Below are 25064 nucleotides of genomic sequence, written 5' to 3' on the forward strand. Positions count from 1 at the left end.
TCTACAAGAGAGCTTAATCATCGAAAAGGACGGTGAATCGTTACATGAGCTAGCTTTGCGTAACACGGCCATCGAGTCGTTAAACTTCTACATGACAAATCTGGTTAAGTTCAATTTAAAAGATCTAGAACTCATCAGAAAAAACTACATCAAATCGTTACTATCAGTGAAAATCAGCGAATGCGACCTCACAGACATTTCCGATTACTTTAACCACACAGTGAAATTACAAGAATATGGAGGTGCCGCTTTCAGCGATCAACCTGAAAACTACATCGGACTGAAATTCCCTCCTCTTTTAACTTCCAAGGCATTGAATTACATGAGCCAACCTGAAATCCCAGTAATCATCCCATTCGCTTCCCGATTAACAAAACTCGATCTTCTTTACGCTCTATTGACAATTGTATGTCATTCTTTCTCTTAATCTTCTTGTTTAGGACTGTGAAACGATTAGGGATACCTGATGAGAGGATCATTCTTTTGTTAGCAGATGACATGGCTTGCAATTCCCGAAACAAATACCCTGCACAAGTTTTCAACAATGAAAACCATAGGCTTAACTTGTATGGAGATAATGTTGAGGTTAATTTTTGTGTCCAATTAATTTCTATAGCCCTTTAATTATTTACATAACTGTTTTTAAAGATGATGTGCTGATTTTAGTACACTGTTATGTCAGGTAGACTGTGACAACCCGAAATTTCCATTTTGTACAAACTATATCACTTCAATAGAAGTTATAGCAGTCACAGTTGATTTTCAGACTTTTCGCGTAAGTTTGAGTAATTCAGGGTTTATACTTCAGGAAATATCAGGAGAGTGGGTGCACTAGGGTTTTGTGAACACTGTTATTCCAACACTCTATTACATTAGAGTTCATTTCAGGAATAAAAATATTTTCTGCCAAAATATCTCAGGACTATAAATAGAATTCTGAACTAAATTCATTCATTATTCGCATTTCCAACTAGAGAAAAGCCATTTTCTCTCTCACGGATCTTCGGGTTTTTATACCAAAATGTGAGTAACTCTTTCTAGTAGTGTTAGAATGCTTATTAGATGCTTATAACATGATTTAGATGGCTAAATCATTAGATCTAGGAGTTTACTCCCCAAGGTGTTCTTGGGCGGTAAACTCCCGAAACGAAGCCAAAACCGACACTTTTGTTATGATAAAGCCTTAGACTCTTATGTATGCATGTTAGGGACAAGAAAACAAACCAAAATCCACCCAAGTTTGGGAGTTTACGGCCCTAGATTATCATAGGCCGTAAACTCCAAATTCAAACACTAAATGGTACTTTTAAGGCTCCTAAAGCCTTAGACAATTACCTAGACTTGTTCCCATTGAATCTAGGGCATTAAACACATCAAAGAACACAAACAAAGGAGAGTTTACGGCCCAAGTGTATCTTAGGCCGTAAACTCCATATAAATGGACATAAGGGGTGTTTTTATGACACCTAAAGCCCTAGACCTTTACAAGAAATTGTTACCCACTTAATTGAGGGACCAAACCACATCAAAATCACTTAACAAAGTGAGTTTACGGCCAAGACATGGTTCTTGGGCCGTAAACTCCTAAAAGGGGCACCAAGGTGTGCCTAATGCCTTCATATACTTGGAATAAAAGTCTAGAAGCTATACCACAAGTGCAAGGGACTTGAAAGCATCAAAAACACACCATACTTAGAGTTTACGGACGTGAACTCTAAGGGGATTAGCCTCAGGGCCGTAAACTCCTAAATGGAGTGTTTCTAGACCTTAAACCCTTCCAAGGACTTAGCCACCAAGTTAGAATAATTCTAGAAAGCATTTGGGACTTCAAAACACACCAAACACACATGTTTGGGAGTTTACGGCCGTAAACTCAAGAGTTTACAACCGTAAACTCCATGTGTGTTGGTATAAGAGGAGTAAACTCTTATATGGGATCCTTTGGAACCCTAAACACAAGTACCTTGTCCCACATTAGCTTAGATGCAATCCTTAGGGCCTATAACACTTATATAAAGTGTTTATTTGTGTCTAGGATATCTTAACATTATCAATTAGTGATTTAAGACTAATTGAATGCATATATGTGTGATTATATGTTCATTAGGATCGTAGTGTGTGTACAAGTCCTCGCTTGACACCTAGCAATCCTATACCGTTTAGTTCATTCCAATCACCAACTACAGGTGAGTTCATACCCCTAATCAATGTTTTAAATGATTTTAAATGATTTAGTGGGGGGGAATACAAGTAGAAACAAACATGTTATTAAATCATTGATATGTATTTTATAACTGTGTTTGTCATTTAACAGATTTCACATACTACAAAATGTGATGCATGAAATGGTTTCAAATCTTAAAAACACATTGTTATCAAAAGTTTTACCTTTGAAATGTATATTAAAATGACCTCGGGTTATTGTTAATCATAGTTCAAAACACATAAGATGTCTTACAAAACCACTTTACATTCTTGAACTAAACTATGCATATACACTTATATTCTTATATATGTATTGATGTTATAGTTTGCATCTTTCATTTAGTTTCCCACACCCTTGAGTAGTAAGAGTTTGTAAACTTACATGATCAACTAGTTAGATTACAGTAAATTATCATAGGGATAATTTGAAGATAACAAAACATTATTCCTATTACAAGGAATCACACAAGAGTCAGTTCATTCATGAGTCTTTACTAGTACCTTACCTGATACATGAGTACCTTTACATATGTTTACCTGATACATGAAGACATTACATGAGTACCTTTACGTTGATACCTTTACCTGACTATACTTATTTGAATATTTGTATCACGAATTTCGAGGATAATTTATTAGTACCTTCTGTGTAAATTATCCTGCATATCCCCAGTACCTCGGGATATCTAGAATAGGACTCTATCCCCAGTACCTCGGGATATATGGACGGGACTAACCATTCCGGAACCCATCTGTTAGCAACAGTGGGTAATGAACATCTACGGATGCCTACGGTTATTACTTATACTAGGAGTACCTTTACAGGGACGAACCCTTCCTTCGACCTGTTGCTGCTACAGAGGACAATTGGACAATCTTCGGATGTTCATTAGGTTATATAGGTCGTGTTAACCCTAGTACCTTGGGATAGCAGTTACCTAGGCTGTGTTGGTCCTAGTACCCAGTGACAACACTTACAGTAGTACATTTTCCTGGTTACTTTATTTTGTGATACTTTCACATAAACGATGAGTTAGACTAAGTACTTCGGTACTAAACAATTAAAGGAAAACTATCATTTTACAAATAAAACATTCGGGTCTTGGTAGAAGACTACATCTCAAACTGATAGAAAATAAGGGATTTTCTAGGGTTTTTCATACTTACATCAACATTTTCATTTAACGATTTACATGGCCTTCATAACAGATTTTCACAAACAAGGCAATGACACTTATATACTTGTGAATTCACCAGCTTTAAAGCTGATACTCGCTTTCAAAATAACTTGTATTCTCAGGTCATCAGTAGACAGGTACGGAGGCCAGATTTTGAGAAGACAGAGCAGACAAGTCTCGTCTTTTATTTTGATTGTATATTTTTGGTGTCTTACTACAATGAAAGAACACACATGTATTAAAACTTTACTTATAATGCAATGGATGATGTTGTTGCTTGTTTGTTGTATTACACTATTGTGATACTGTACATGACGTCCTCCACCCCTGAACGTTTCCTCCGTTCGTGGTTTTGGGGTGTGACAAATTTGTATCAGAGCATTGTTTATAGTGAATATAGTATATCAACCCATAAAAGATATACTAACTATAAATACATCGGGATTAAAACACTCTATCTCAGAGTTATACTTTTAAATAATAAAATATTTAACAAAGTATACGTGCCTGCATCCATACTAAAATCAGTGTCACAACGACAAGAACAAAAGTATTATGATTGTTGAATATCACAAGTGAGCCTGGGGATATATAGTCAGTCTTGGGAATGGCATAGCCTGATCAACTATGCTGGTCCAAGGAGTGATTAGCATATGCCCAAGAATGGTTGTGATGTGGCAACAAGTCTAAAAACTTACCAACACAACCATAAAGAAATACCATAGGGGTATTTGGTCTTACTGTAATTATCTTAGTTAGTTCGTCTATTTTAGCTATTTCTTATATCCCTTTTCTCGCGTAGATTAAAATGGCTGGATTTCACCATGGCGATCCGTACTTCCCAAACCAAGGCAATGCTGGTTGGCTAGAGGCAGAGCCAGAAGATGATCACCCAATCCCTTTGGATGATCACCATGCTGAGGGCTTTTCCGATAGTTCTGACTCGGAGCCAGAAGTCAACAACCTACCCCCAGCTGCTCAAAATCCAAACCTAAACCCCCGCCCTGTGTTTCAAGGACCCACACCCTTGTGGGCCATTAACTTGACTGAATGGAGTCAGGAACAAGGTCAGCCCATTCCCTACAATGGCGACCGAAGTTTCTACAACCTCACTGAAGGAGGTTCTGCTGATAGAGTCCTACCTATCATGGTGCGTAGGATTTCTCGGAACACGATAATGGCTCAGGCGACTATCAATCAAGTTTTGGAAGTTGACGCCAACTCTGGTGTTAACGCTGTCCACATTCGCCAACTAGAGTCTGCTCATGAAAGGACTCTGGTCCGCAATGCAAATCTACAAAGGGAACTTGATGAAACCCGGGCTGAAGTTAGAGAACTTCGAGCTCAGCAAGCAAGGTCGGACAGGCATATAAGGGACATTGAACGTCTACTGTCGGGATCGAGGACTCATGCTAGCAGTTCTCGTCGCCGATAGAATATCGTCAACTCATCTTTTGGATATAACCTAGTTTATGTAAAACTTTGGTCTAACTTCCTATCTGTATAAATCTTAGACCTGTTAGGTCTTGATCTAGTCTTAATTCTGTCAAAATTTTCCATCTTGCTTGATGTAAGGCCTACTTCTAGGCCATTTTTCCCGAACTTGTTACATCTGTAATTCCAATATTATTGACAGATATCTAATCGTATGGAAATTTTTATCCAAATGTTGTCATCTTCAATTAGTCATTCTATTCATTCTGTTGTTGGACTATGGGGAGTTAGTCCATGGGACACATTCATAAATCATTTATTCTTATCCATGTCGTCATCTTTTAAACGTATAGTTAAAGATGCCGCCACGCAGGAGTACAAGGCGTATTCCATCAGCTGGGAAAAGTTGAAAGACATGCTGATGAAGGAGTACTGCCCTCGAGGCGAAATACAGAAACTCGAGCAGGAGTTCTGGGGTCTGCAAATGGTAGGATCTGACATCACGACCTACACTAATAGGTTCTGTGATCTGGCGAACTTATGCCCTGATATGGTTGATCTCGAGAGCAAGAAGATCGAAAGGTATATCTGGGGACTATCGCCCCAGATCCAGTCAAGTGTGCTAGCTTCCAGGCCTATCACTTTTGATAGTGCCAAGGAACTGGCACAATCTCTCATCGATCACCGGAAAACTCAGAACCCAACAATCCCTACACCCGTGCCACAAAAGTCCAACCCCGACTACAACAAGAAGGGGTGGAATAAGAGGAAAATAGGGCTTTGCAAGGATCCTCCAATAAACAACTTGTGGCGATCAATGCTGCCACAGTGACTCCTGTTGTCCCTGCGAACCCCTTACCAGCAAAAACATATGCTGGAACTCTCCCGAAGTGCACCAAGTGCAACTTCCACCACCACGGACCTTGCAAGGAGATGTTCTACTCTAACTGCAACAGGAAGGGGCACACCGCTCGTTACTGCAAGTCTCCAACAGCTCAAGCCGCCCAGGCCCCAAACGCCGGTATGGGCCAAACTTGCTACGGATGTGGCGAGGTGGGCCATTACAAGAGGAACTGCCCTAAAGCGGGGATGACTGGCGGAGTAGGAAGAGTTATGGCTCTAGGCCACGAGGAAGCAGTAGCTGATCCTACAATAGTTACTGCTACGTTCCTCCTCGATAACTCATATGCTTGCATACTTTTCGATAGTGGAGCCGAGAAAAGTTTTGTAAGTCACAAATTTGCACACCTGCTTAAACAAAAACCATGTGCATTAGATAATCCATTCATAGTAGAAATGGCTAACGGGAAAACAGAGAGTACAAACTTCATATACGTAGGTTGTACCTTAGCTTTAGATGGCCATACTTTCAAGATAGATCTCATGCCAGTCACACTTAAATGTTTCGATGTTATCATCGGTAAGGATTGGTTAAGTCTTCTTCGCGCCGAAATCTTGTGCTTTGAAAAAGCAGTTTGTCTTAACCTTCCTAACAACGAAACCTTAATTATCTACGGCGACAAACCTAGTACGAGCCTTCGTATCATTTCGTGCATTCAAGCCCAGAAGTGCTTGCGAAAGGAATATCATGCATTCCTAGCACACGTCGTCGATACCAGTCAAGAACTGAAGGACATCCAGAAAATCCCAGAAGTATGCGACTTTCCCGACATATTCCCAGAAGAACTTCCCGGTTTACCACCACAACGCCAAGTCGAGTTCAGAATCGACTTAGTGCCAGGAGCTACCCCAGTAGCCAAATCTCCTTATCGTCTGGCACCAGCTGAGATGCAGGAACTTTCCAGTCAACTTAACGAACTTCTCAAGAAGGGATTCATTCGACCAAGCTTCTCACCATGGGGAGCACCGGTATTGTTCGTCAAGAAGAAAGATGGATCGTTTCGCATGTGCATCGACTATAGAGAACTCAAAAAACTTACCATTAAAAATCGTTATCCTTTGCCCCGCATTGACGATTTGTTTGATCAACTTCAAGGAGCCAACTACTTCTCGAAGATAGATCTGCGATCCGGATATCACCAACTACGAGTGTTAGAGGAGGATGTTCCCAAGACAGCCTTCCGAACTCGTTATGGGCACTACGAGTTTGTAGTGATGCCATTCGGATTAACTAATGTGCCCGCAGTATTCATGGATCTGATGAATAGGGTGTGTCGTCCTTACTTGGATCAGTTCGTCATCGTCTTCATTGATGACATACTCATCTACTCTCGAAGTAAGGAGGAACATAACCAACATCTCCGTAAAATCTTAGAGACATTGCGATTGGAGAGGCTCTACGCGAAGTTCTCAAAGTGCGAATTTTGGATTCGGCGAGTCGAATTTTTGGGCCATGTGGTTAGTGAAGAAGGTATACACGTGGACCCCTCCAAGATCAAAGCCATTGAGAACTGGTCAGCACCAAAGACACCTACCGAAATTCGTCAATTTCTAGGTCTTGCTGGCTACTATCGCAGGTTCATTCAGAACTTCTCCAGCATAGCGAAACCTCTTACAACCCTGACCCAGAAAGGCGTGGCCTTTGACTGGGAAGAGAAACAGGAAAGAGCATTCCAAACGCTCAAGCGAGCCTTGTGCACCGCCCCGATACTATCCCTCCCCGAAGGGATAGAAGACTTCATTGTCTATTGCGATGCATCCAATCAAGGACTCGGATGTGTTCTGATGCAGCGAGGTAAAGTCATCGCCTATGCCTCGAGACAGCTAAAGACACATGAGGTTAACTACACAACCCACGATCTTGAACTAGGAGCAGTTGTGTTCGCTCTGAAGATCAGGCGACATTACCTGTATGGTACAAAAAGCCGATCTTTACAGACCATAATAGTCTGCAACACATTTTCGACCAGAAGGAGCTCAACATGAGACAACGACGGTGGGTCGAGCTACTCAGCGATTACGAATGCGAAATTCGTTATCAATCGGGTAAAGCCAATGTAGTAGCCGACGCCCTAAGTTGGAAAGAATATTCTGGTTGTAGGGTCAAATCTTTGACTCTAACTATCCATTCACACTTGTCCACGCAAATAAAGGAGGCTCAGCTCGACGCTTTGAAACCTGAAAACGTGGCTGGTGAATCCCTTAGAGGGATGGATAAGAACCTAGAAGCCAAGGGTGGCGGAGCCTTATACCTCATGGATCGGATCTGGACACCGAAACACGGTGGCTTCAGAGACTTGGTCATGACCGAAGCTCACAACACTCGTTATTCCGTCCACCCGGGTTCAGATAAGATGTATCTGGATCTTAAAAAGTTATACTGGTGGCCTAACATGAAAGCAGATATTGCCACCTTCGTGAGTAAATGCCTTACTTGCGCAAAGGTCAAAGTTGAATACCACAAACCCTCCGGTCTTCTACAACAACCGGAGATACTAGACTGGAAGTGGGAGCGGATCACTATGGACTTCATAACCAAGTTGCCCAAGACGACGAGTGGACTTGATTCCATATGGGTCATCGTCGATAGGCTGACCAAGTCTGCACACTTCCTACCGATCAAAGAAACAGACAAGATGGAGAAACTTACTAGAACTTACATTAGGGAGATTGTTAGGCTGCACGATGTTCCTTTATCTATCATCTCAGACCGAGATAGTAGATTCACTTCGAGGTTCTGGCAGTCATTACAAAATTCCCTAGGAACTAGGCTGGACATGAGTACAGCCTACCGTCCACAGACCGACGGGCAAAGTGAGAGAACTATCCAAACCTTAGAAGACATGTTGCGTGCCTGTGTGATTGACTTTGGAAAAGCTTGGGATACCCATTTACCTCTTGTCGAGTTTTCCTGCAACAACAGTTATCACACGAGCATAAAGGCAGCTCCATTCGAGGCCCTCTATGGCCGAAAGTGCAGATCCCCTCTGTGTTGGTCTGAGGTGGGTGATACCCAGTTAGCTAAGGGACGAGTTCCCGAAAGCACTCTCACAGGTCCGGAGATCATTCGGGAAACGAGAAAGAAGATCGTTCAAATTCGTGAACGGTTGAAAGCCTCTAGAGACCGACAGAAAAGCTACGCTGACAAGCGTAGGAAACCATTGGAGTTCCAGGTGGGTGACCGAGTCCTACTGAAGGTCTCGCCCTGGAAGGGCTTGACACACTTTGGAAAGCGTGGGAAGCTCAATCCAAGATACATAGGGCCTTTCGAGATTCTTGCGAGAATCGGTCCTGTAGCTTACAAGCTCAATCTACCGCAAGAACTCAGTAACGTACATCCTACCTTCCACGTCTCGAACTTGAAAAAGTGTCTATCCGACAAGACTCTTGTTATTCCACTCGACGAGATCGAGATCAACAAGAGCCTCAACTTCATGGAGGAACCAGTAGAGATCATGGACCGAGAGGTCAAGCAAACCAAACTAAGTTGTATCCCGATAGTGAAGGTGCGCTGGAACGCGAAGCGTGGACCGGAATTCACTTGGGAATGTGAGGATCAGATGAAACTAAAATACCCTCACCTTTTCGCTTAGTTATTTGTAAATTCTTATTTGCTTAAATTCTAATTTCGGGACGAAATTCCTTCTAACGGGGGGATGATGTGACAACCCGAAATTTCCATTCTGTACAAACTATATCACTTCAATAGAAGTTATAGCAGTCACAGTTGATTTTCAGACTTTTCGTGTAAGTTTGAGTAATTCAGGGTTTATACTTCAGGAAATATCAGGAGAGTGGGTGCACTAGGGTTTTGTGCAACACTGTTATTCCAACACTCTATTACATTAGAGTTCATTTCAGGAATAAAAATATTTTCTGCCAAAATATCTCAGGACTATAAATAGAATTCTAAACTAAATTCATTCATTATTCGCATTTCCAACTAGAGAAAAGCCATTTTCTCTCTCACGGATCTTCGGGTTTTTATACCAAAATGTGAGTAACTCTTTCTAGTAGTGTTAGAATGCTTATTAGATGCTTATAACATGATTTAGATGGCTAAATCATTAGATCTAGGAGTTTACTCCCCAAGGTGTTCTTGGGCGGTAAACTCCCGAAACGAAGCCAAAACCGACACTTGTGTTATGATAAAGCCTTAGACTCTTATGTATGCATGTTAGGGACAAGAAAACAAACCAAAATCCACCCAAGTTTGGGAGTTTACGGCCCTAGATTATCATAGGCCGTAAACTCCAAATTCAAACACTAAATGGTACTTTTTGTTGGAATAGTGTCTAAGGCTGTAACTATATCCGGTTGTGCATGGTCCTTTTGGGTTGCCTTCATCATAGCAACTTGATAGAATGATTAATTAAGAGAGAGTAAATATTATTAATATATTATGGGAATAATATAGTGAATAATATATTGTTATTTGATTAATATAAGTCATAGAATTAATTAGAATTAATTTGGTGACTTAAAGAGATTAATTAAATAAAGGGGTATAAACTGTCAATTGTTTGATAGTTAAGCTTTAGACTGTAAATCCATTAGGATATGGTTTGGACGGATTCTAAGAGCTTTAGGAAAGCTAAAATCGTCCATATGATTATCTAGGAATGGATTTGGATAGCCTTAAGAGAAGATTATCCAATTAAGGTTTAGGTTGTAACCCTTAAGGAGTCTACAAGTATAAATAGACCCCATGACATAGGGAATTCGACACATCTCCAAAATCAAGGAACCTCTGGTCGAATTCCTCCCCTCTCCTCTCTCCTAAATCATTCTTATTGCTATTGGTGTTTGCAAGTCATTAAAGGAGTGACACTTGTGACTCTAGAAGCTCCAAGACCTCAAGATCAACAAAGAACTCAAAGGTATGATTCTAGATCTGTTTCAATGTTTTTATTTAACCTAATTAGTCATTAGAAGTCTTGGATTCAAAAGCATGGTTAGTAGAAAGCCTAGATCCAAGCATTAGGGTTTTGCATGCGCACATAGGAAAGTTCTTATGGCTAAAACCCATCAGTGGTATCAGAGCCTAGCTTGGTTTTCTGTAAATTGTTGCTTGATTAACTGAAACAAACCTGAAAAATTCGATTTTTGGTTTCTGAGTCATGGACTCGGCGAGTCTCAAAGTGGACTCGGCGAGTAGGCCTGACTCGGCGAGTCCCTTTGTGCACTCGGCGAGTCCAGGCGTCAGGAATGGCCAGATTCGGGATTTCTTTGTGTTTATCTTATCTTAACTTACCATAAACTAATTAGATCAATATAAATTCGTTTTTCTGATAAATACAACTATTATCTTTATCTAGTTAAAGGTAATTATCAACTAATTAAATATTTAATTTCCTTATATGATAATTAATTAATTATTTTGATTATTTTGGTAATTATCTTAAAAGAAATCTTGAATAAATCAAATATAGATACTTAGGATATTAATTGTTAATTGGAATTATTTGTTATTTGATCCTCCATGTTTTAAATGTTTAAAACCTACCCTCTTGTTTTGAAATTTATATTTGTGATTAAAAGTTTTAATTTAGACAACTTAAATTTCAAACCCTAGATTTTTAAAAGTTTTAAAATACAACCCTATACTAATATGATATTACTAGAATAATATATATATGTATAACTAAATGCTAGTCTTACCGTTAGTAGGCCTCATTCACGAAGCCAATCTATAAGGTGGGTATAAGGTTGCGGCCTATAAAATGGCGCTTAATGGGTGTACACTCACACCTACCGCTTGCTTGATTGGTGGAGGGTCGTTAGCCGAACGGGTAGGATAGGGCAACCTCATCCTCTCATTAAAAGTATAATAAGAAATATAAAGTAACTACACATATTTTAAAATTTCCCAATCCTAGTTACTTTAGGAAAAGTGAATTGATGCAATCCCATGAAATTACACTTTGCACCTTGCTAAGATGTTAGTGGAGCGTGTGTGGTTTACCGGCACACTAATTGGTTCTAAGCGAAGGTGGCAAAGGGTGATTCATTGTTTATCATAGTTCGATGGAGCGTGTGTGGTTTACCGACACATCGAATAGGTGATTGTTACAATGAAGGCACCATGTGAATTTGCATGGTAATTCACACCCGCTTTGTGATCCTCGGCATCCTAGTCACAAACAAGAGGGGCATATCGAGATTTAAACATGCCATTGAATAGCTTCAATGAATCTCATCCGAACCTAGGAATTCTCAAAAAAACACTTAGGACTAATAGTTTAGGTTTTTGTGATGGAGAATTAGTGAATCGTCATTCACTTACCTTCAATTTATTTGCATGTTAGATTACGGCATCCCTTTTCTAGTATGTAAATGTTATTGTTGGATCCTAGCCCTAATTTTCTTATTGGGTGATAATTAGGGATTCTTATTCTAATCTATCTTTGTCCTTTTCTAATTATAGATGTCGAACGCAAACAACGCTGCTGCTATTTCTTTCACGTTGATGAGCCTTTGCCAAAAGGTCACCTTCGATGGAACGAACTTTAGCGAATGGATAAGATACATTCGCACCATTGCTCGCTATGAGGATAAGGAGTATGTCCTCGATGAAAAGCTCGAGAAAATCAACCCCGAAATTGCTACTCCCGCCGAAATCACCGCCTTTGAAACTCATGAGCGAGATGCAACGAAGGTACATTGCATCATGATCGCCACCATGAACTCCGAATTCCAAAAGTCCTACGAGGACATGTACCCGTACGAGATGCATCAAGACTTATTGGAGAGGTACCACCAAAACGCGAGACAAGAGAGGTACGAGATTTTCACTAACATGATTTCCGCAAAGATGGGTCATGGAGAATCTCTTACCGTGCACTTGCAAAAGATGCAAAGGTATGTCGACCGCCTTCGCAAGTTAAATGTTGACTTCGGTGAGGATTTGGCGATCGACATGGTACTTCACTCTTTGCCTCCGATGTACAATCAATTTAGGATGACCTACCACATGAACAAAGAAGAGGTCACCCTAAGCAAGCTCCAAGGTCTCTTGAGGGTTGCTGAGAGCAATTTCAAAGACAAGTCTGTTGCACCCACTCCCAATCCGCCCGCTGCTCCTGTCTTGGCTATTGGACAAGCGAAGGGTAAGAAGAGGAAAGCTTCATCGAAGAACTATCGCAAGGTGAAAGCCCGAGATGGTGCCTCTTCTAGTGGGACCAAAGTTGATCCCGCCAAGCCCTGCTCTAACCCAAAGGAGGCAGAGTGCCATCACTGCCACAAGATAGGACATCGGAAGAGAAGTTGCCCGGATTACCTGAAAGCAATCAAAGAAGGAAAGATCAATCCATCTTTCGCAGGTATATATACAATCAAATCTAACGATTCTAATCATGCTATTTCTTGGGTTCTTGATACCGGTTGTGGTTACCACATTTGTTCTAATGTGCAGGGACTAAGAAGAAGTAGGGATGTGGAGCAAGGAAGGATCAATCTAATCATGGGGAACAGAAGATCGTCGCCTGTGACCAAGATTGGAGTGTATTCCTTAGTGCTTAGGAATAGTTTAGTTTTAGATTTGAACAATTGTTGCTATTCGCCTGAAATGGCAAGAAACATCATTTCATTTCATGGTTTGTATAGACAAGGATTTAGATTTTCTTTTAATAATGAGAATGGTTCTATTTTGGCTTATCTAAATGGTGTCTTTTACTTTGAAGCTATACCATGTAATGGAATATATGAAGCCGTTATGATTGTTGATAACTTAGGAAATGATGTTTTGAATATTGATTCTTCCACTAGTATGGATAAAGCATCCTTGTGGCATTGTCGTCTTGGACATGTCAACAAGAAACGCATAGCCCAACTCCAAAAGGATGGAGTGTTGGAGTCATTCGACCTTAGGGAAGATGACACATGCGAGTCTTGTTTGCTTGGAAAGATGACTAAGTCGCCCTTCACAAGTGCATGTGAAAGGGGCGAGGGTCTGTTGGACCTAATACATACTGATGTGTGTGGACCGTTTAGATCAACCACGAAGGATGGGAACCGCTTCTATGTGACTTTTACCGATGACTATAGTAGATATGGGTATATCTACTTAATCAAGCAAAAGTCAGACACCTTTGAAAAGTTCAAAGAGTTCAAGAATGAAGTGGAGAATCAATTGGGCAGGAAAATCAAGATGCTTCGATCCGATCGAGGAGGAGAGTACCTAAGTCTTGAATTCCACGATTATCTCAAGGAGTGTGGAATAGTTTCACAATTGACGCCTCCTAGGACACCGCAGTTGAATGGTGTGGCAGAAAGGCGTAATCGAACCTTATTGGATATGGTTCGCTCTATGATGAGTCGTGCTTCGCTACCAATATCTTTTTGGGGGTATGCCTTAGAGACTGCCGCCCATATCCTTAACCGAGTCCCTACTAAGAAGGTTGCCAAAACACCTCACGAGATGTGGACGGGGAAAGCTCCCTCGTTGGCACATATCAAGGTTTGGGGTTGCGAGGTTTTCGTAAGACGAGATACTCACGACAAGCTTGAACCTCGAAGTGAGCGATGTATTTTCATCGGCTACCCGCAGACATCCTTTGGATATCTCTTCTATAGACCGAAGGACAATGTTGTCTTCGTTGCGAGGAGAGGAGTTTTCCGAGAGCGAGAACTCATAAGCCAAGGAGACAGTGGGAGGCAAATCGATCTTGAAGAGATTCAAGAGTCGATAGATGAAGGAACCTCTACCGCTGGCACTCAACCCGAGGAGGAAACTCCGGTTGAACCGATTGACGAATCCTTACCTCTTAGACGTTCCGATAAAGTTAGAGTTCTACCCCAGTTTTATGGTTTTCATATAACTACCGAAGGGGACACGTATATTAGTGATGGTACACTAGTAAATCTTGATGAACCTAATAGCTATAAGGAAGCCATGGCAGGCCCGGAGTCTGCAAAATGGAAAGAGGCAATGGATAGCGGGATCCAATCCATGTATGATAACCAAGTTTGGAATTTGGTTGATTATGTGCCCGGACGTAAGACCGTTGGGTGCAAATGGATCTTCAAGAAGAAGACCGACGTGGATGGAAACGTGCACACATATAAAGCGCGATTGGTTGCGAAGGGCTTTACTCAAACTCCTAGAGTTGACAATGATGAGACCTTCTCACCAGTTGCGAAGATTAAATCTATTAGAGTGATGCTAGCAATTGCCGGATTTCATGATTATGAGATTTGGCAAATGGATGTCAAGACCGCTTTCCTTAATGGGAAGCTGGTTGAGGATGTTTACATGGCTCAGCCAGAGGGGTTTGTGGATCCGAAGCATCCGGATAGAGTGTGTAAGCTTGAGAAGTCCATTTATGGACTTAAGCAAGCATCTCGAAGATGAAATCTTTGCTTCGATGAGAAAGTCAAAGAGTTTGGATTTGTACGAAGCGAAGACGAATCTTGTGTATATGTCAAAGCCAGTGGGAGTATAGTAAGCTTCCTCGTTCTATATGTCGATGACATATTACTCATAGGAAACGACATCCCGACTCTGCAGGAGGTAAAGTCCTGGCTCGGGAAGTGCTTCGCTATGAAGGACCTCGGAAAGGCTTCTTACATCTTGGGAATAAGGATAGTGAGAGAAAGAAGTAAGAGACTAATTGGACTTAGTCAGAATACTTACTTAGAGAAGGTACTAAAACGTTTTAGTATGGAAAACTCAAAGAAGGGAGAGCTACCGATACAAAGTAATGCCAAATTGAGTAAGACTCAAAGTCCGAGTACCGAAGCTGAGATAGCAGAAATGAGCCGAGTACCATACGCTTCCGCAGTTGGCTCAATCATGTACGCTATGACTTGTACTTGCCCTGATGTAGCTTTCGCTTTGAGCATGGTTAGCAGATATCAAGGGAATCCTGGCAAAGCACATTGGATTGCGGTGAAGAATATCCTTAAGTACCTTCGGAGGACGAAGGAATGGTTCTTAGTCCTCGGAGGGAGTGATGACTTGAAGGTGCGAGGATATAGTGACGCCAGTTTTCAGACCGACAGGGACAACTACCGTTCGCAGTCGGGCTGGGTCTTTACCCTAAATGGAGGAGCAGTGACATGGAAGAGTTCCAAGCAGGAAACCGTAGCTGATTCAACGTGCGAATCAGAGTACATTGCAGCGAGCGAAGCGTCGAAGGAGGCAATATGGCTAAAGAACTTCATCGGTGATCTTGGAGTTGTACCTGCCATAAAGGAGCCCATGGAGATTTTTTGTGATAACGAAGGAGCGGTTGCCTTGACCAAGGAACCGAGGGATCATGGTAGATCAAGACATATCGACAGAAAATATCACTTCATCAGACATCGTGTAGAAGAAGGACAACTCGTAGTGAAGAGGATATCATCTGAAGATAACCCAACAGATCCGCTTACGAAGGGACTGAGTAGGGTTAAGCATTTGCAGCATGCTAGGAGTATTGGGCTGAAGGATGATATTAGTGTAGATTAGATAGTATTAGAAACGTGTAATAGATAAATGAAATTGACATTTGATGATTAAATAAAGGAGTTTTATTTATGAGTAATGTTACTATCTTATGTTAATTGTTTAGCTATTGTTTCACCTTGCATGTTTTGACTTCCAGAATAATTGAAATTATTAGGAATAATCGAATTATTCAAATAGTCCACAATCGTTCATATGTTGGAAGTAGATATGAAAGAAGATTGTCATGAATTGGTGTGTAGAATGTCTAAATGGTGTTAGACATAGCAAAGGATTGCTGCAACATTCATGAGTGCTTATGAACTAGTTTTGAGCATTGGAATAAACCCGCGCTTGCTGGAATCGCCTTATGGAATACGATATGAAAGGTGATCGCAAGACGATAATATCATATAGTCTTAAAACCTAGATATATGGTTTATTATTTGTTAATTGATTGTACATTGATAATACGAAAACGCATCAGTAACTTGGTGTTATAAAACGTATTGTTGTGTATAGTTGGTAAATGAATAAGTAAATGCATATAAGTCGAAGTTTATCTGTAACTTTTATCTAAGAAGGTAAAAGCGATATCTCGGCCGCTCGATGATTTGATTTGACTTATGTGCCGGGCCCGGTCAGAACTGAATTGATGTGTTCGATTAAGTTTTATGTCAAATAAATCAGAGATCGAGAAACCTAAATGCGTGACTAACCATTCCATAGGATTGTCAGCATGATATCTAACAGAGGACTATACGTTCCCTTATCTAAAGGACAAGATTGATTAGATCAGAGTTGGCAGCGTCTTTGAGAGCTACGATTGCAAACCGAATTGTACTTGTATAGTTACTAGACTTATCCAAGTGGGAGACTGTTGGAATAGTGTCTAAGGCTGTAACTATATCCGGTTGTGCATGGTCCTTTTGGGTTGCCTTCATCATAGCAACTTGATAGAATGATTAATTAAGAGAGAGTAAATATTATTAATATATTATGGGAATAATATAGTGAATAATATATTGTTATTTGATTAATATAAGTCATAGAATTAATTAGAATTAATTTGGTGACTTAAAGAGATTAATTAAATAAAGGGGTATAAACTGTCAATTGTTTGATAGTTAAGCTTTAGACTGTAAATCCATTAGGATATGGTTTGGACGGATTCTAAGAGCTTTAGGAAAGCTAAAATCGTCCATATGATTATCTAGGAATGGATTTGGATAGTCTTAAGAGAAGATTATCCAATTAGGGTTTAGGTTGTAACCCTTAAGGAGTCTACAAGTATAAATAGACCCCATGACATAGGGAATTCGACACATCTCCAAAATCAAGGAACCTCTGGTCGAATTCCTCCCCTCTCCTCTCTCCTAAATCATTCTTATTGCTATTGGTGTTTGTAAGCCATTAGAGGAGTGACACTTGTGACTCTAGAAGCTCCAAGACCTCAAGATCAACAAAGAACTCAAAGGTATGATTCTAGATCTGTTTCAATGTTGTTATTTAACCTAATTAGTCATTAGAAGTCTTGGATTCAAAAGCATGGTTAGTATAAAGCCTAGATCCAAGCATTAGGGTTTTGCATGCGCACATAGGAAAGTTCTTATGGCTAAAACCCATCACTTTTAAGGCTCCTAAAGCCTTAGACAATTACCTAGACTTGTTCCCATTGAATCTAGGGCATTAAACACATCAAAGAACACAAACAAAGGAGAGTTTACGGCCCAAGTGTATCTTAGGCCGTAAACTCCATATAAATGGACATAAGGGGTGTTTTTATGACACCTAAAGCCCTAGACCTTTACAAGAAATTGTTACCCACTTAATTAAGGGACCAAACCACATCAAAATCACTTAACAAAGTGAGTTTATGGCCAAGACATGGTTCTTGGGCCGTAAACTCCTAAAAGGGGCACCAAGGTGTGCCTAATGCCTTCATATACTTGGAATAAAAGTCTAGAAGCTATACCACAAGTGCAAGGGACTTGAAAGCATCAAAAACACACCATACTTAGAGTTTACGGACGTGAACTCTAAGGGGATTAGCCTCAGGGCCGTAAACTCCTAAATGGAGTGTTTCTAGACCTTAAACCCTTCCAAGGACTTAGCCACCAAGTTAGAATAATTCTAGAAAGCATTTGGGACTTCAAAACACACCAAACACACATGTTTGGGAGTTTACGTCCGTAAACTCAAGAGTTTACAACCGTAAACTCCATGTGTGTTGGTATAAGAGGAGTAAACTCTTATATGGGATCCTTTGGAACCCTAAACACAAGTACCTTGTCCCACATTAGCTTAGATGCAATCCTTAGGGCCTATAACACTTATATAAAGTGTTTATTTGTGTCTAGGATATCTTAACATTATCAATTAGTGATTTAAGACTAATTGAATGCATATATGTGTGATTATATGTTCATTAGGATCGTAGTGTGTGTACAAGTCCTCGCTTGACACCTAGCAATCCTATACCGTTTAGTTCATTCCAATCACCAACTACAGGTGAGTTCATACCCCTAATCAATGTTTTAAATGATTTTAAATGATTTAGTGGGGGGGAATACAAGTAGAAACAAACATGTTATTAAATCATTGATATGTATTTTATAACTGTGTTTGTCATTTAACAGATTTCACATACTACAAAATGTGATGCATGAAATGGTTTCAAATCTTAAAAACACATTGTTATCAAAAGTTTTACCTTTGAAATGTATATTAAAATGACCTCGGGTTATTGTTAATCATAGTTCAAAACACATAAGATGTCTTACAAAACCACTTTACATTCTTGAACTAAACTATGCATATACACTTATATTCTTATATATGTATTGATGTTATAGTTTGCATCTTTCATTTAGTTTCCCACACCCTTGAGTAGTAAGAGTTTGTAAACTTACATGATCAACTAGTTAGATTACAGTAAATTATCATAGGGATAATTTGAAGATAACAAAACATTATTCCTATTACAAGGAATCACACAAGAGTCAGTTCATTCATGAGTCTTTACTAGTACCTTACCTGATACATGAGTACCTTTACATATGTTTACCTGATACATGAAGACATTACATGAGTACCTTTACGTTGATACCTTTACCTGACTATACTTATTTGAATATTTGTATCACGAATTTCGAGGATAATTTATTAGTACCTTCTGTGTAAATTATCCTGCATATCCCCAGTACCTCGGGATATCTAGAATAGGACTCTATCCCCAGTACCTCGGGATATATGGACGGGACTAACCATTCCGGAACCCATCTGTTAGCAACAGTGGGTAATGAACATCTACGGATGCCTACGGTTATTACTTATACTAGGAGTACCTTTACAGGGACGAACCCTTCCTTCGACCTGTTGCTGCTACAGAGGACAATTGGACAATCTTCGGATGTTCATTAGGTTATATAGGTCGTGTTAACCCTAGTACCTTGGGATAGCAGTTACCTAGGCTGTGTTGGTCCTAGTACCCAGTGACAACACTTACAGTAGTACATTTTCCTGGTTACTTTATTTTGTTATACTTTCACATAAACGATGAGTTAGACTAAGTACTTCGGTACTAAACAATTAAAGGAAAACTATCATTTTACAAACAAAACATTCGGGTCTTGGTAGAAGACTACATCTCAAACTGATAGAAAATAAAGGATTTTCTAGGGTTTTTCATACTTACATCAACATTTTCATTTAACGATTTACATAGCCTTCATAACATATTTTCACAAACAAGGCAATGACACTTATATACTTATGAATTCACCAGCTTTAAAGTTGATACTCGCTTTCAAAATAACTTGTATTCTCAGGTCATCAGTAGACAGGTACGAAGGCCAAGTTTTGAGAAGACGGAGCAGACAAGTCTCGTCTTTTATTTTGATTGTATATTTTTGGTGTCTTACTACAATGAAAGAACACACATGTATTAAAACTTTACTTATAATGCAATGGATGATGTTGTTGCTTGTTTATTATATTACACTGTTGTGATACTGTACATGACGTCCTCCACCCCTGAACGTTTCCGCCGTTCGTGGTTTTGGGGTGTGACATAGACTATCGAGGCTATGAAGTGATAGTTAAGAACTTTTTGAGAGTTTTAACAGGTCGCCATGAAAATGTTGTTCCAAGATCCAAACGACTTTTAAGTGATGAAGGAAGCCATATACTGCTATACATGGCAGGATATGGAGGAGATGAGTTTCTTAAATTTCAAGACTTTGATGAACTTCAGAGTAATGATTTGGATGATGCAGTCAAACAGATGAAAGAAAAGCGTTGGTCAGAACCCATTTTTAATGATATCTCATCTGTCATTGGTTGTGGAATTATGACTTACTTGTTCTCTTATGTGTTCATGTTTTTATGTTCAAGGAACTGTTGATTATGGTAGATACATGTCAAGCTGCTACCCTCTTTTCCCAGGTCTGGATCCTTTTCTTACCTAAAGCATTGAAATAATGGAAACATAAATTTATTGAGAATTCTAAAATAATGTGGATATTTTCTTTATTTTCAGCTCCATTCACCTGGTGTTTTGGCTATTGGGAGTAGCATGAAAGGGGAAAAATCATATTCACATCACTTAGATTCTGATGTGAGTATTATATGGATTCTATCAACTTCAAAATTTTGTAATTTGATATAGAGGAATACTCCACGATTTCTTTTGCGTCTCTTGCTAATTCTGTAAAGATTATTGTGATACATATAGGTTGGTGTCTCTGTTGTGGATCGATTCACATTTTATACGTTAACTTTCTTTGAGAGGCTCAATATGTATGACAATGCATCATTAATCAGGTATAAAAAAAATGTTGCATTTTGAAAAACCTGTTAAAGTTTTCTCGCCCTATTTGACTTCATTTTTCTTTGTTATTTTGCAGTCTGTTTGGCTCATTTAATCCAAATTTACTGTTTTCAACTGCATATTATAGAACAGATTTATACCAACAAGAATTGGAGAAGGTATGTCACTTGTAGATATATGCCATTTTTTATCACATTTCACCCTTCCTAAAAAGGGAATTACTGTTTTTTAAGGTCTAGGCATTCATACCACTGTTTCTTTCTAGAATAAATTACAAAAGTAGTCCCTGTGGTATATTGGTTTCTATAGATATGTTGTATTACTTTCATCTGTAGTTTGATACATGTCATTTATAATAGTGTGATTTGTTTTTTTTTTCTTGAACAGCATGTTAGCGGCTTATTATTCTTGAAGTTGATTGTATGGAACTATAGATTATGGTGCTCTCCTTTATCATTGTGGATTTTACAAGGAATCCTTGAAATACCTACACTTATATCAGGATTCATAGGTATATCGTACACCACCATATCAAATTGCTACAAAACCCATTATATTTTCCCTCTTCTTTCCCCACCCCCCCCCCCCCCCCAAAAAAAAAAAAATCTTGTCATTTGTTGACTTTTCCATGAAAGCCACTTGAGATTTTAAATAATAGCTTTTCTAGAAAGTTCATAAATCTCAAACAACTTTCATTGAAAAATCTATGGAAAGTAAACAATTTATTTAAAGCCTTTTATAGAAAGTTACCAAATCTCAAATGGCGCCATATCATAGAAAACATTTAATTAATCTTTAAGTTTTTTCTGTTCCATCATTGATTTCTAATTCGGTGACCAATAAACTAATCCATTAGTATAATATATAAATGAAAATATAATTTTATTGAAGTATTTTGGTTGCAAACTTTACATATGAATTACATGTGATTCACATGTAAATCACATGTAATTTACATATGAGTCACATGTAAATCACAAGTGAATCACATATGAATTATATGTGATTCACATGTAATTTTTATGTGATGTAAATCACGAGTGAATCACATATGAATTACATGTGATTCACATGCACTACTAGAAAAACAACCTTTCACGACGCCCAAACCATGAAACTCATTGATTTATGTTATGCAAAAGAGAGCGACGTTAAAAAAGTGTAATCTCTTCAAAAAATTATGTATTTAGGTCACGCATCATTGCGTGCCCTTAAATTAGTGTCTCATGTAAAAATATAAAAAAACACGGAGGGCACTTGTGCGTCCTCTGTGAATGTCACTTTATATTTTTTTAAGAAACGCGCGTCTCCGAGGGAAAATGAAATCCCAAATTTTTTAAACCCCCTTCTTCTTCTTCCTCATCTCCACCCCTCACCTACATCCACTGCCTCCAATCGCCGTTGCCTCTTCTAGCCTCAAACTGCAGTGATGCACCTTCTTTCTCGAAGAATGCTTCATTTACCACCATCGTTCGATTATGTGAGCCCAAGGAATTGACGGAGACGAAGAGATTGTGGATCAATCGCTTCACATCATGTTTAAGGTTAAGGGTTTGAGATTTCTTCCAAATCGACCCTCACACTAAATGGTTTGATCTCCTCTTTTTTTTTACCTTGTTCCCTCTATTGATGCCTCCACCTTCTACAATCGATGTTGATCTTTTAATTAGCAACAAGAAGCCCTAGGGCCTCCGCCTTCACCCACCTCCAGCGCCTCCTACATTTATTCATTCAATCTCATCCCTCTCTCTACTCCTCTCTTTCTCTCTATCTCCCTCTAACCTAAAAGTTTCAAAATAGGAAAAAGCTCCTTCATCTTATCCTTAAACTCATCCCCCTCAGCCAACTGATTTGTATATAACCACACAATCACCTCATCAATCGCATCCTCAATCTTCTTATCAACCGGAGTCAACTTCTCACCAAGCTTCTCATCTTTCGCTGTGTTCCTCATGTTATACGTATAATTCTCTAAAGCATTTTTCACCTCCAACTTCTTCTTGGGCTCCTCATCTCTAGACTCATACTTCCCAACTTCCTGAAGCATCTTCTCAATCTTATCCTTTGAAGGTCTTCCCTTGTCATTAGTAATTGTAATATTGTTCTTTTACCCTGTACCTTGCAATATTATCTTTCAAGAAGACCCTTCACATGCTTTCCCAAATTGGAACGATAGCAGATGTAAGTTTGGATACGAAAAGTCGCCGCCGTCCCCCTTACATCGGTACTACTTCATTTTTTCATCTTGCGCTGTGTTCCTCATGATTGATTAGTTTTTGTTAGAAAATGTCATTTGGTTTCCTTTCCTGTATTTATTTCTCAATTTTTTTTGGTTCTGTGAGAATTGAAAGGCCATGTATTCTGATCAACATAATGTGCACATTATGTGTTTGTTAAAATGTCTAAACCAAATTTTAAGCTTTAGTAGACCACTTAACGTATCGCATCAGCCATGATACATTTTAAGCTTTAGTGCACATTATATGTTATGGCGTTTACAAATTTTTATAAACTTTTACAATTGTAGTTGTATATTGAAGAATTTGACAAATTTCAGCTGCTTGTGCCTTTTTCTTAACTTTCTTGTTTACTAGACATATTATTGCATTAAGGGTCTTATCTGTTCTAATTATCCTTTTCTTTTTGTAGATTAAGGCACTGAAAAAGGATGTTGTGAAGCTATTTGAAAATTTAGATAAATATGGTTAGTGCATGAATTATATTCTAACATGGGAGATATCATTATTTTTTATACATGCTTCTTGTTTTTATACAATTTTGTAGATGATGGGGCCAATTTCTTTGATGATCAACATCAAGGTCCTGTTTCAGCCACCTCATCAGTTGTTCGTGGGCTGACAACTTTCGCTTCCGCTTCCGGAAGTTTTAATATATGACACAATCTTATTATGTTTCTAGACACCACTTGTATTTCCTATGCTCATAATTTTAAATTTTATAATTCTTTTTATTTGATATTTGCAGATACTAGGGGACAAGATATTGGGTTTGGCAAGATTTTTTCTTGGGATTGGAATCCCTGTCAATAGCAAGGATTTATATCACCAAATTGATGCTTTAGACTGCTTAGATCAAAACAGGCAACTGAATAACATTCTCTCTTAAGTCTTAACACATTTATTCTTGAATCTATTGACATTTTTGTTTTTTATTTTTCGTTTAGGGAATTAGTTCCTCTCATTTTATCACTTCCAGCTAGTGTCCTTTCATTTACCAGCCAAGACAAACTTAAGGTGTGTTGATTCATTTGGTAACCTATTTCATTACATTTCATGTTCCAATTTTCCCATCACAAGGGGGTTCTGGTCCATCTTCAAATCGTTACAATTCTGCTAAGGAGATTGATCACCTTGAGCTTTCTGATATTCATGCAGTCATGCGATTTTTTTTTTAAAAGTGTTTAAAGCTGATTCTTGGTGTATGTAAACAGACTTGTGCAGGTGTTGTTGTGCTTACTAACCTTGTATTTTGGTGCCTATTTTGTCCCTTGCCCCTTTTCTTTCATTGGGATTTGGGAATACAATACCAACCTCTCACACTCTTCAAAAGAGATTAAAATCTCCTCCTTTTTCCTTTTGTTTCCTGTAAATAATTATCATTCTCTTTTTATTGTTTGCTGGCTCATAACAAATATATCTGTACATTATGATTCATTCGGAACTGTTGTTGTTGGCATTCTGAGTCTGAGTTAGTTTGGCTATAAATAAATCTCTGTTGTGATTGTAGTTGATTGGTTGCATGCACTCCCTGAATGATGTTTTTCTCCTCCTGGATTCTGTTCTCAACAGCCTACTAAGTGATTGGATCGCATTCACCAATTGTTTATTCACTATATTAATGATCCTAATAAGTGTCGAGTTGATGCCATTATCTCACTGTTTGTCTTTTTCTTGTGCCCCTTGTAGCAATTTACTTGGCACGGGTTAACATACTTTGTCTTGTGGAGCTCAGCTTATATAATTTTCCAGTGGGTTATGCCTGCTTGCTGCTTTACATGGTGATTTCCACTTACCAGAACCCACTTCTTTTGTCATTTATCAATTATTTACTATAAAATTTCCAAGGATTG

The 25064-nt window shown here is 39.0% G+C and overlaps 1 protein-coding gene across 1 annotated transcript; it reads left to right on the plus strand.

Annotated features, from left to right (window-relative positions):
* Nucleotides 1-408: 408 nt before the first annotated feature.
* Nucleotides 409-24331, plus strand: LOC145067077 (GPI-anchor transamidase-like). Its single transcript, XM_079014292.1, has 8 exons — nt 409-585; nt 8720-8723; nt 20220-20442; nt 20529-20589; nt 20684-20761; nt 20879-20967; nt 21051-21133; nt 24279-24331. The coding sequence occupies exons 1-8, from the start codon at nt 409-411 to the stop codon at nt 24329-24331; spliced, it is 768 nt and encodes a 255-aa protein (XP_078870418.1).
* Nucleotides 24332-25064: the final 733 nt, after the last annotated feature.

Source organism: Lactuca serriola, chromosome 8 (genome assembly GCF_051521515.1).
Source record: "Lactuca serriola cultivar US96UC23 chromosome 8, Lser_US96UC23_V15, whole genome shotgun sequence".
Classification (NCBI taxonomy): domain Eukaryota; kingdom Viridiplantae; phylum Streptophyta; class Magnoliopsida; order Asterales; family Asteraceae; genus Lactuca; species Lactuca serriola.

What these genes read in the sequence shown, in the direction of transcription:
- LOC145067077 (XM_079014292.1), top strand. Translation starts at nt 409, where the DNA reads ATGTCATTCTTTCTCTTAATCTTCTTGTTTAGGACTGTGAAACGATTA. An exon ending in CTGCTACCCTCTTTTCCCAG is followed by an intron (nt 20,590 to 20,683) that starts GTCTGGATCCTT and finishes CTTTATTTTCAG; the next exon opens with CTCCATTCACCTGGTGTTTT. An exon ending in CCAACAAGAATTGGAGAAGG is followed by an intron (nt 21,134 to 24,278) that starts TATGTCACTTGT and finishes CATGTTCCAATT; the next exon opens with TTCCCATCACAAGGGGGTTC.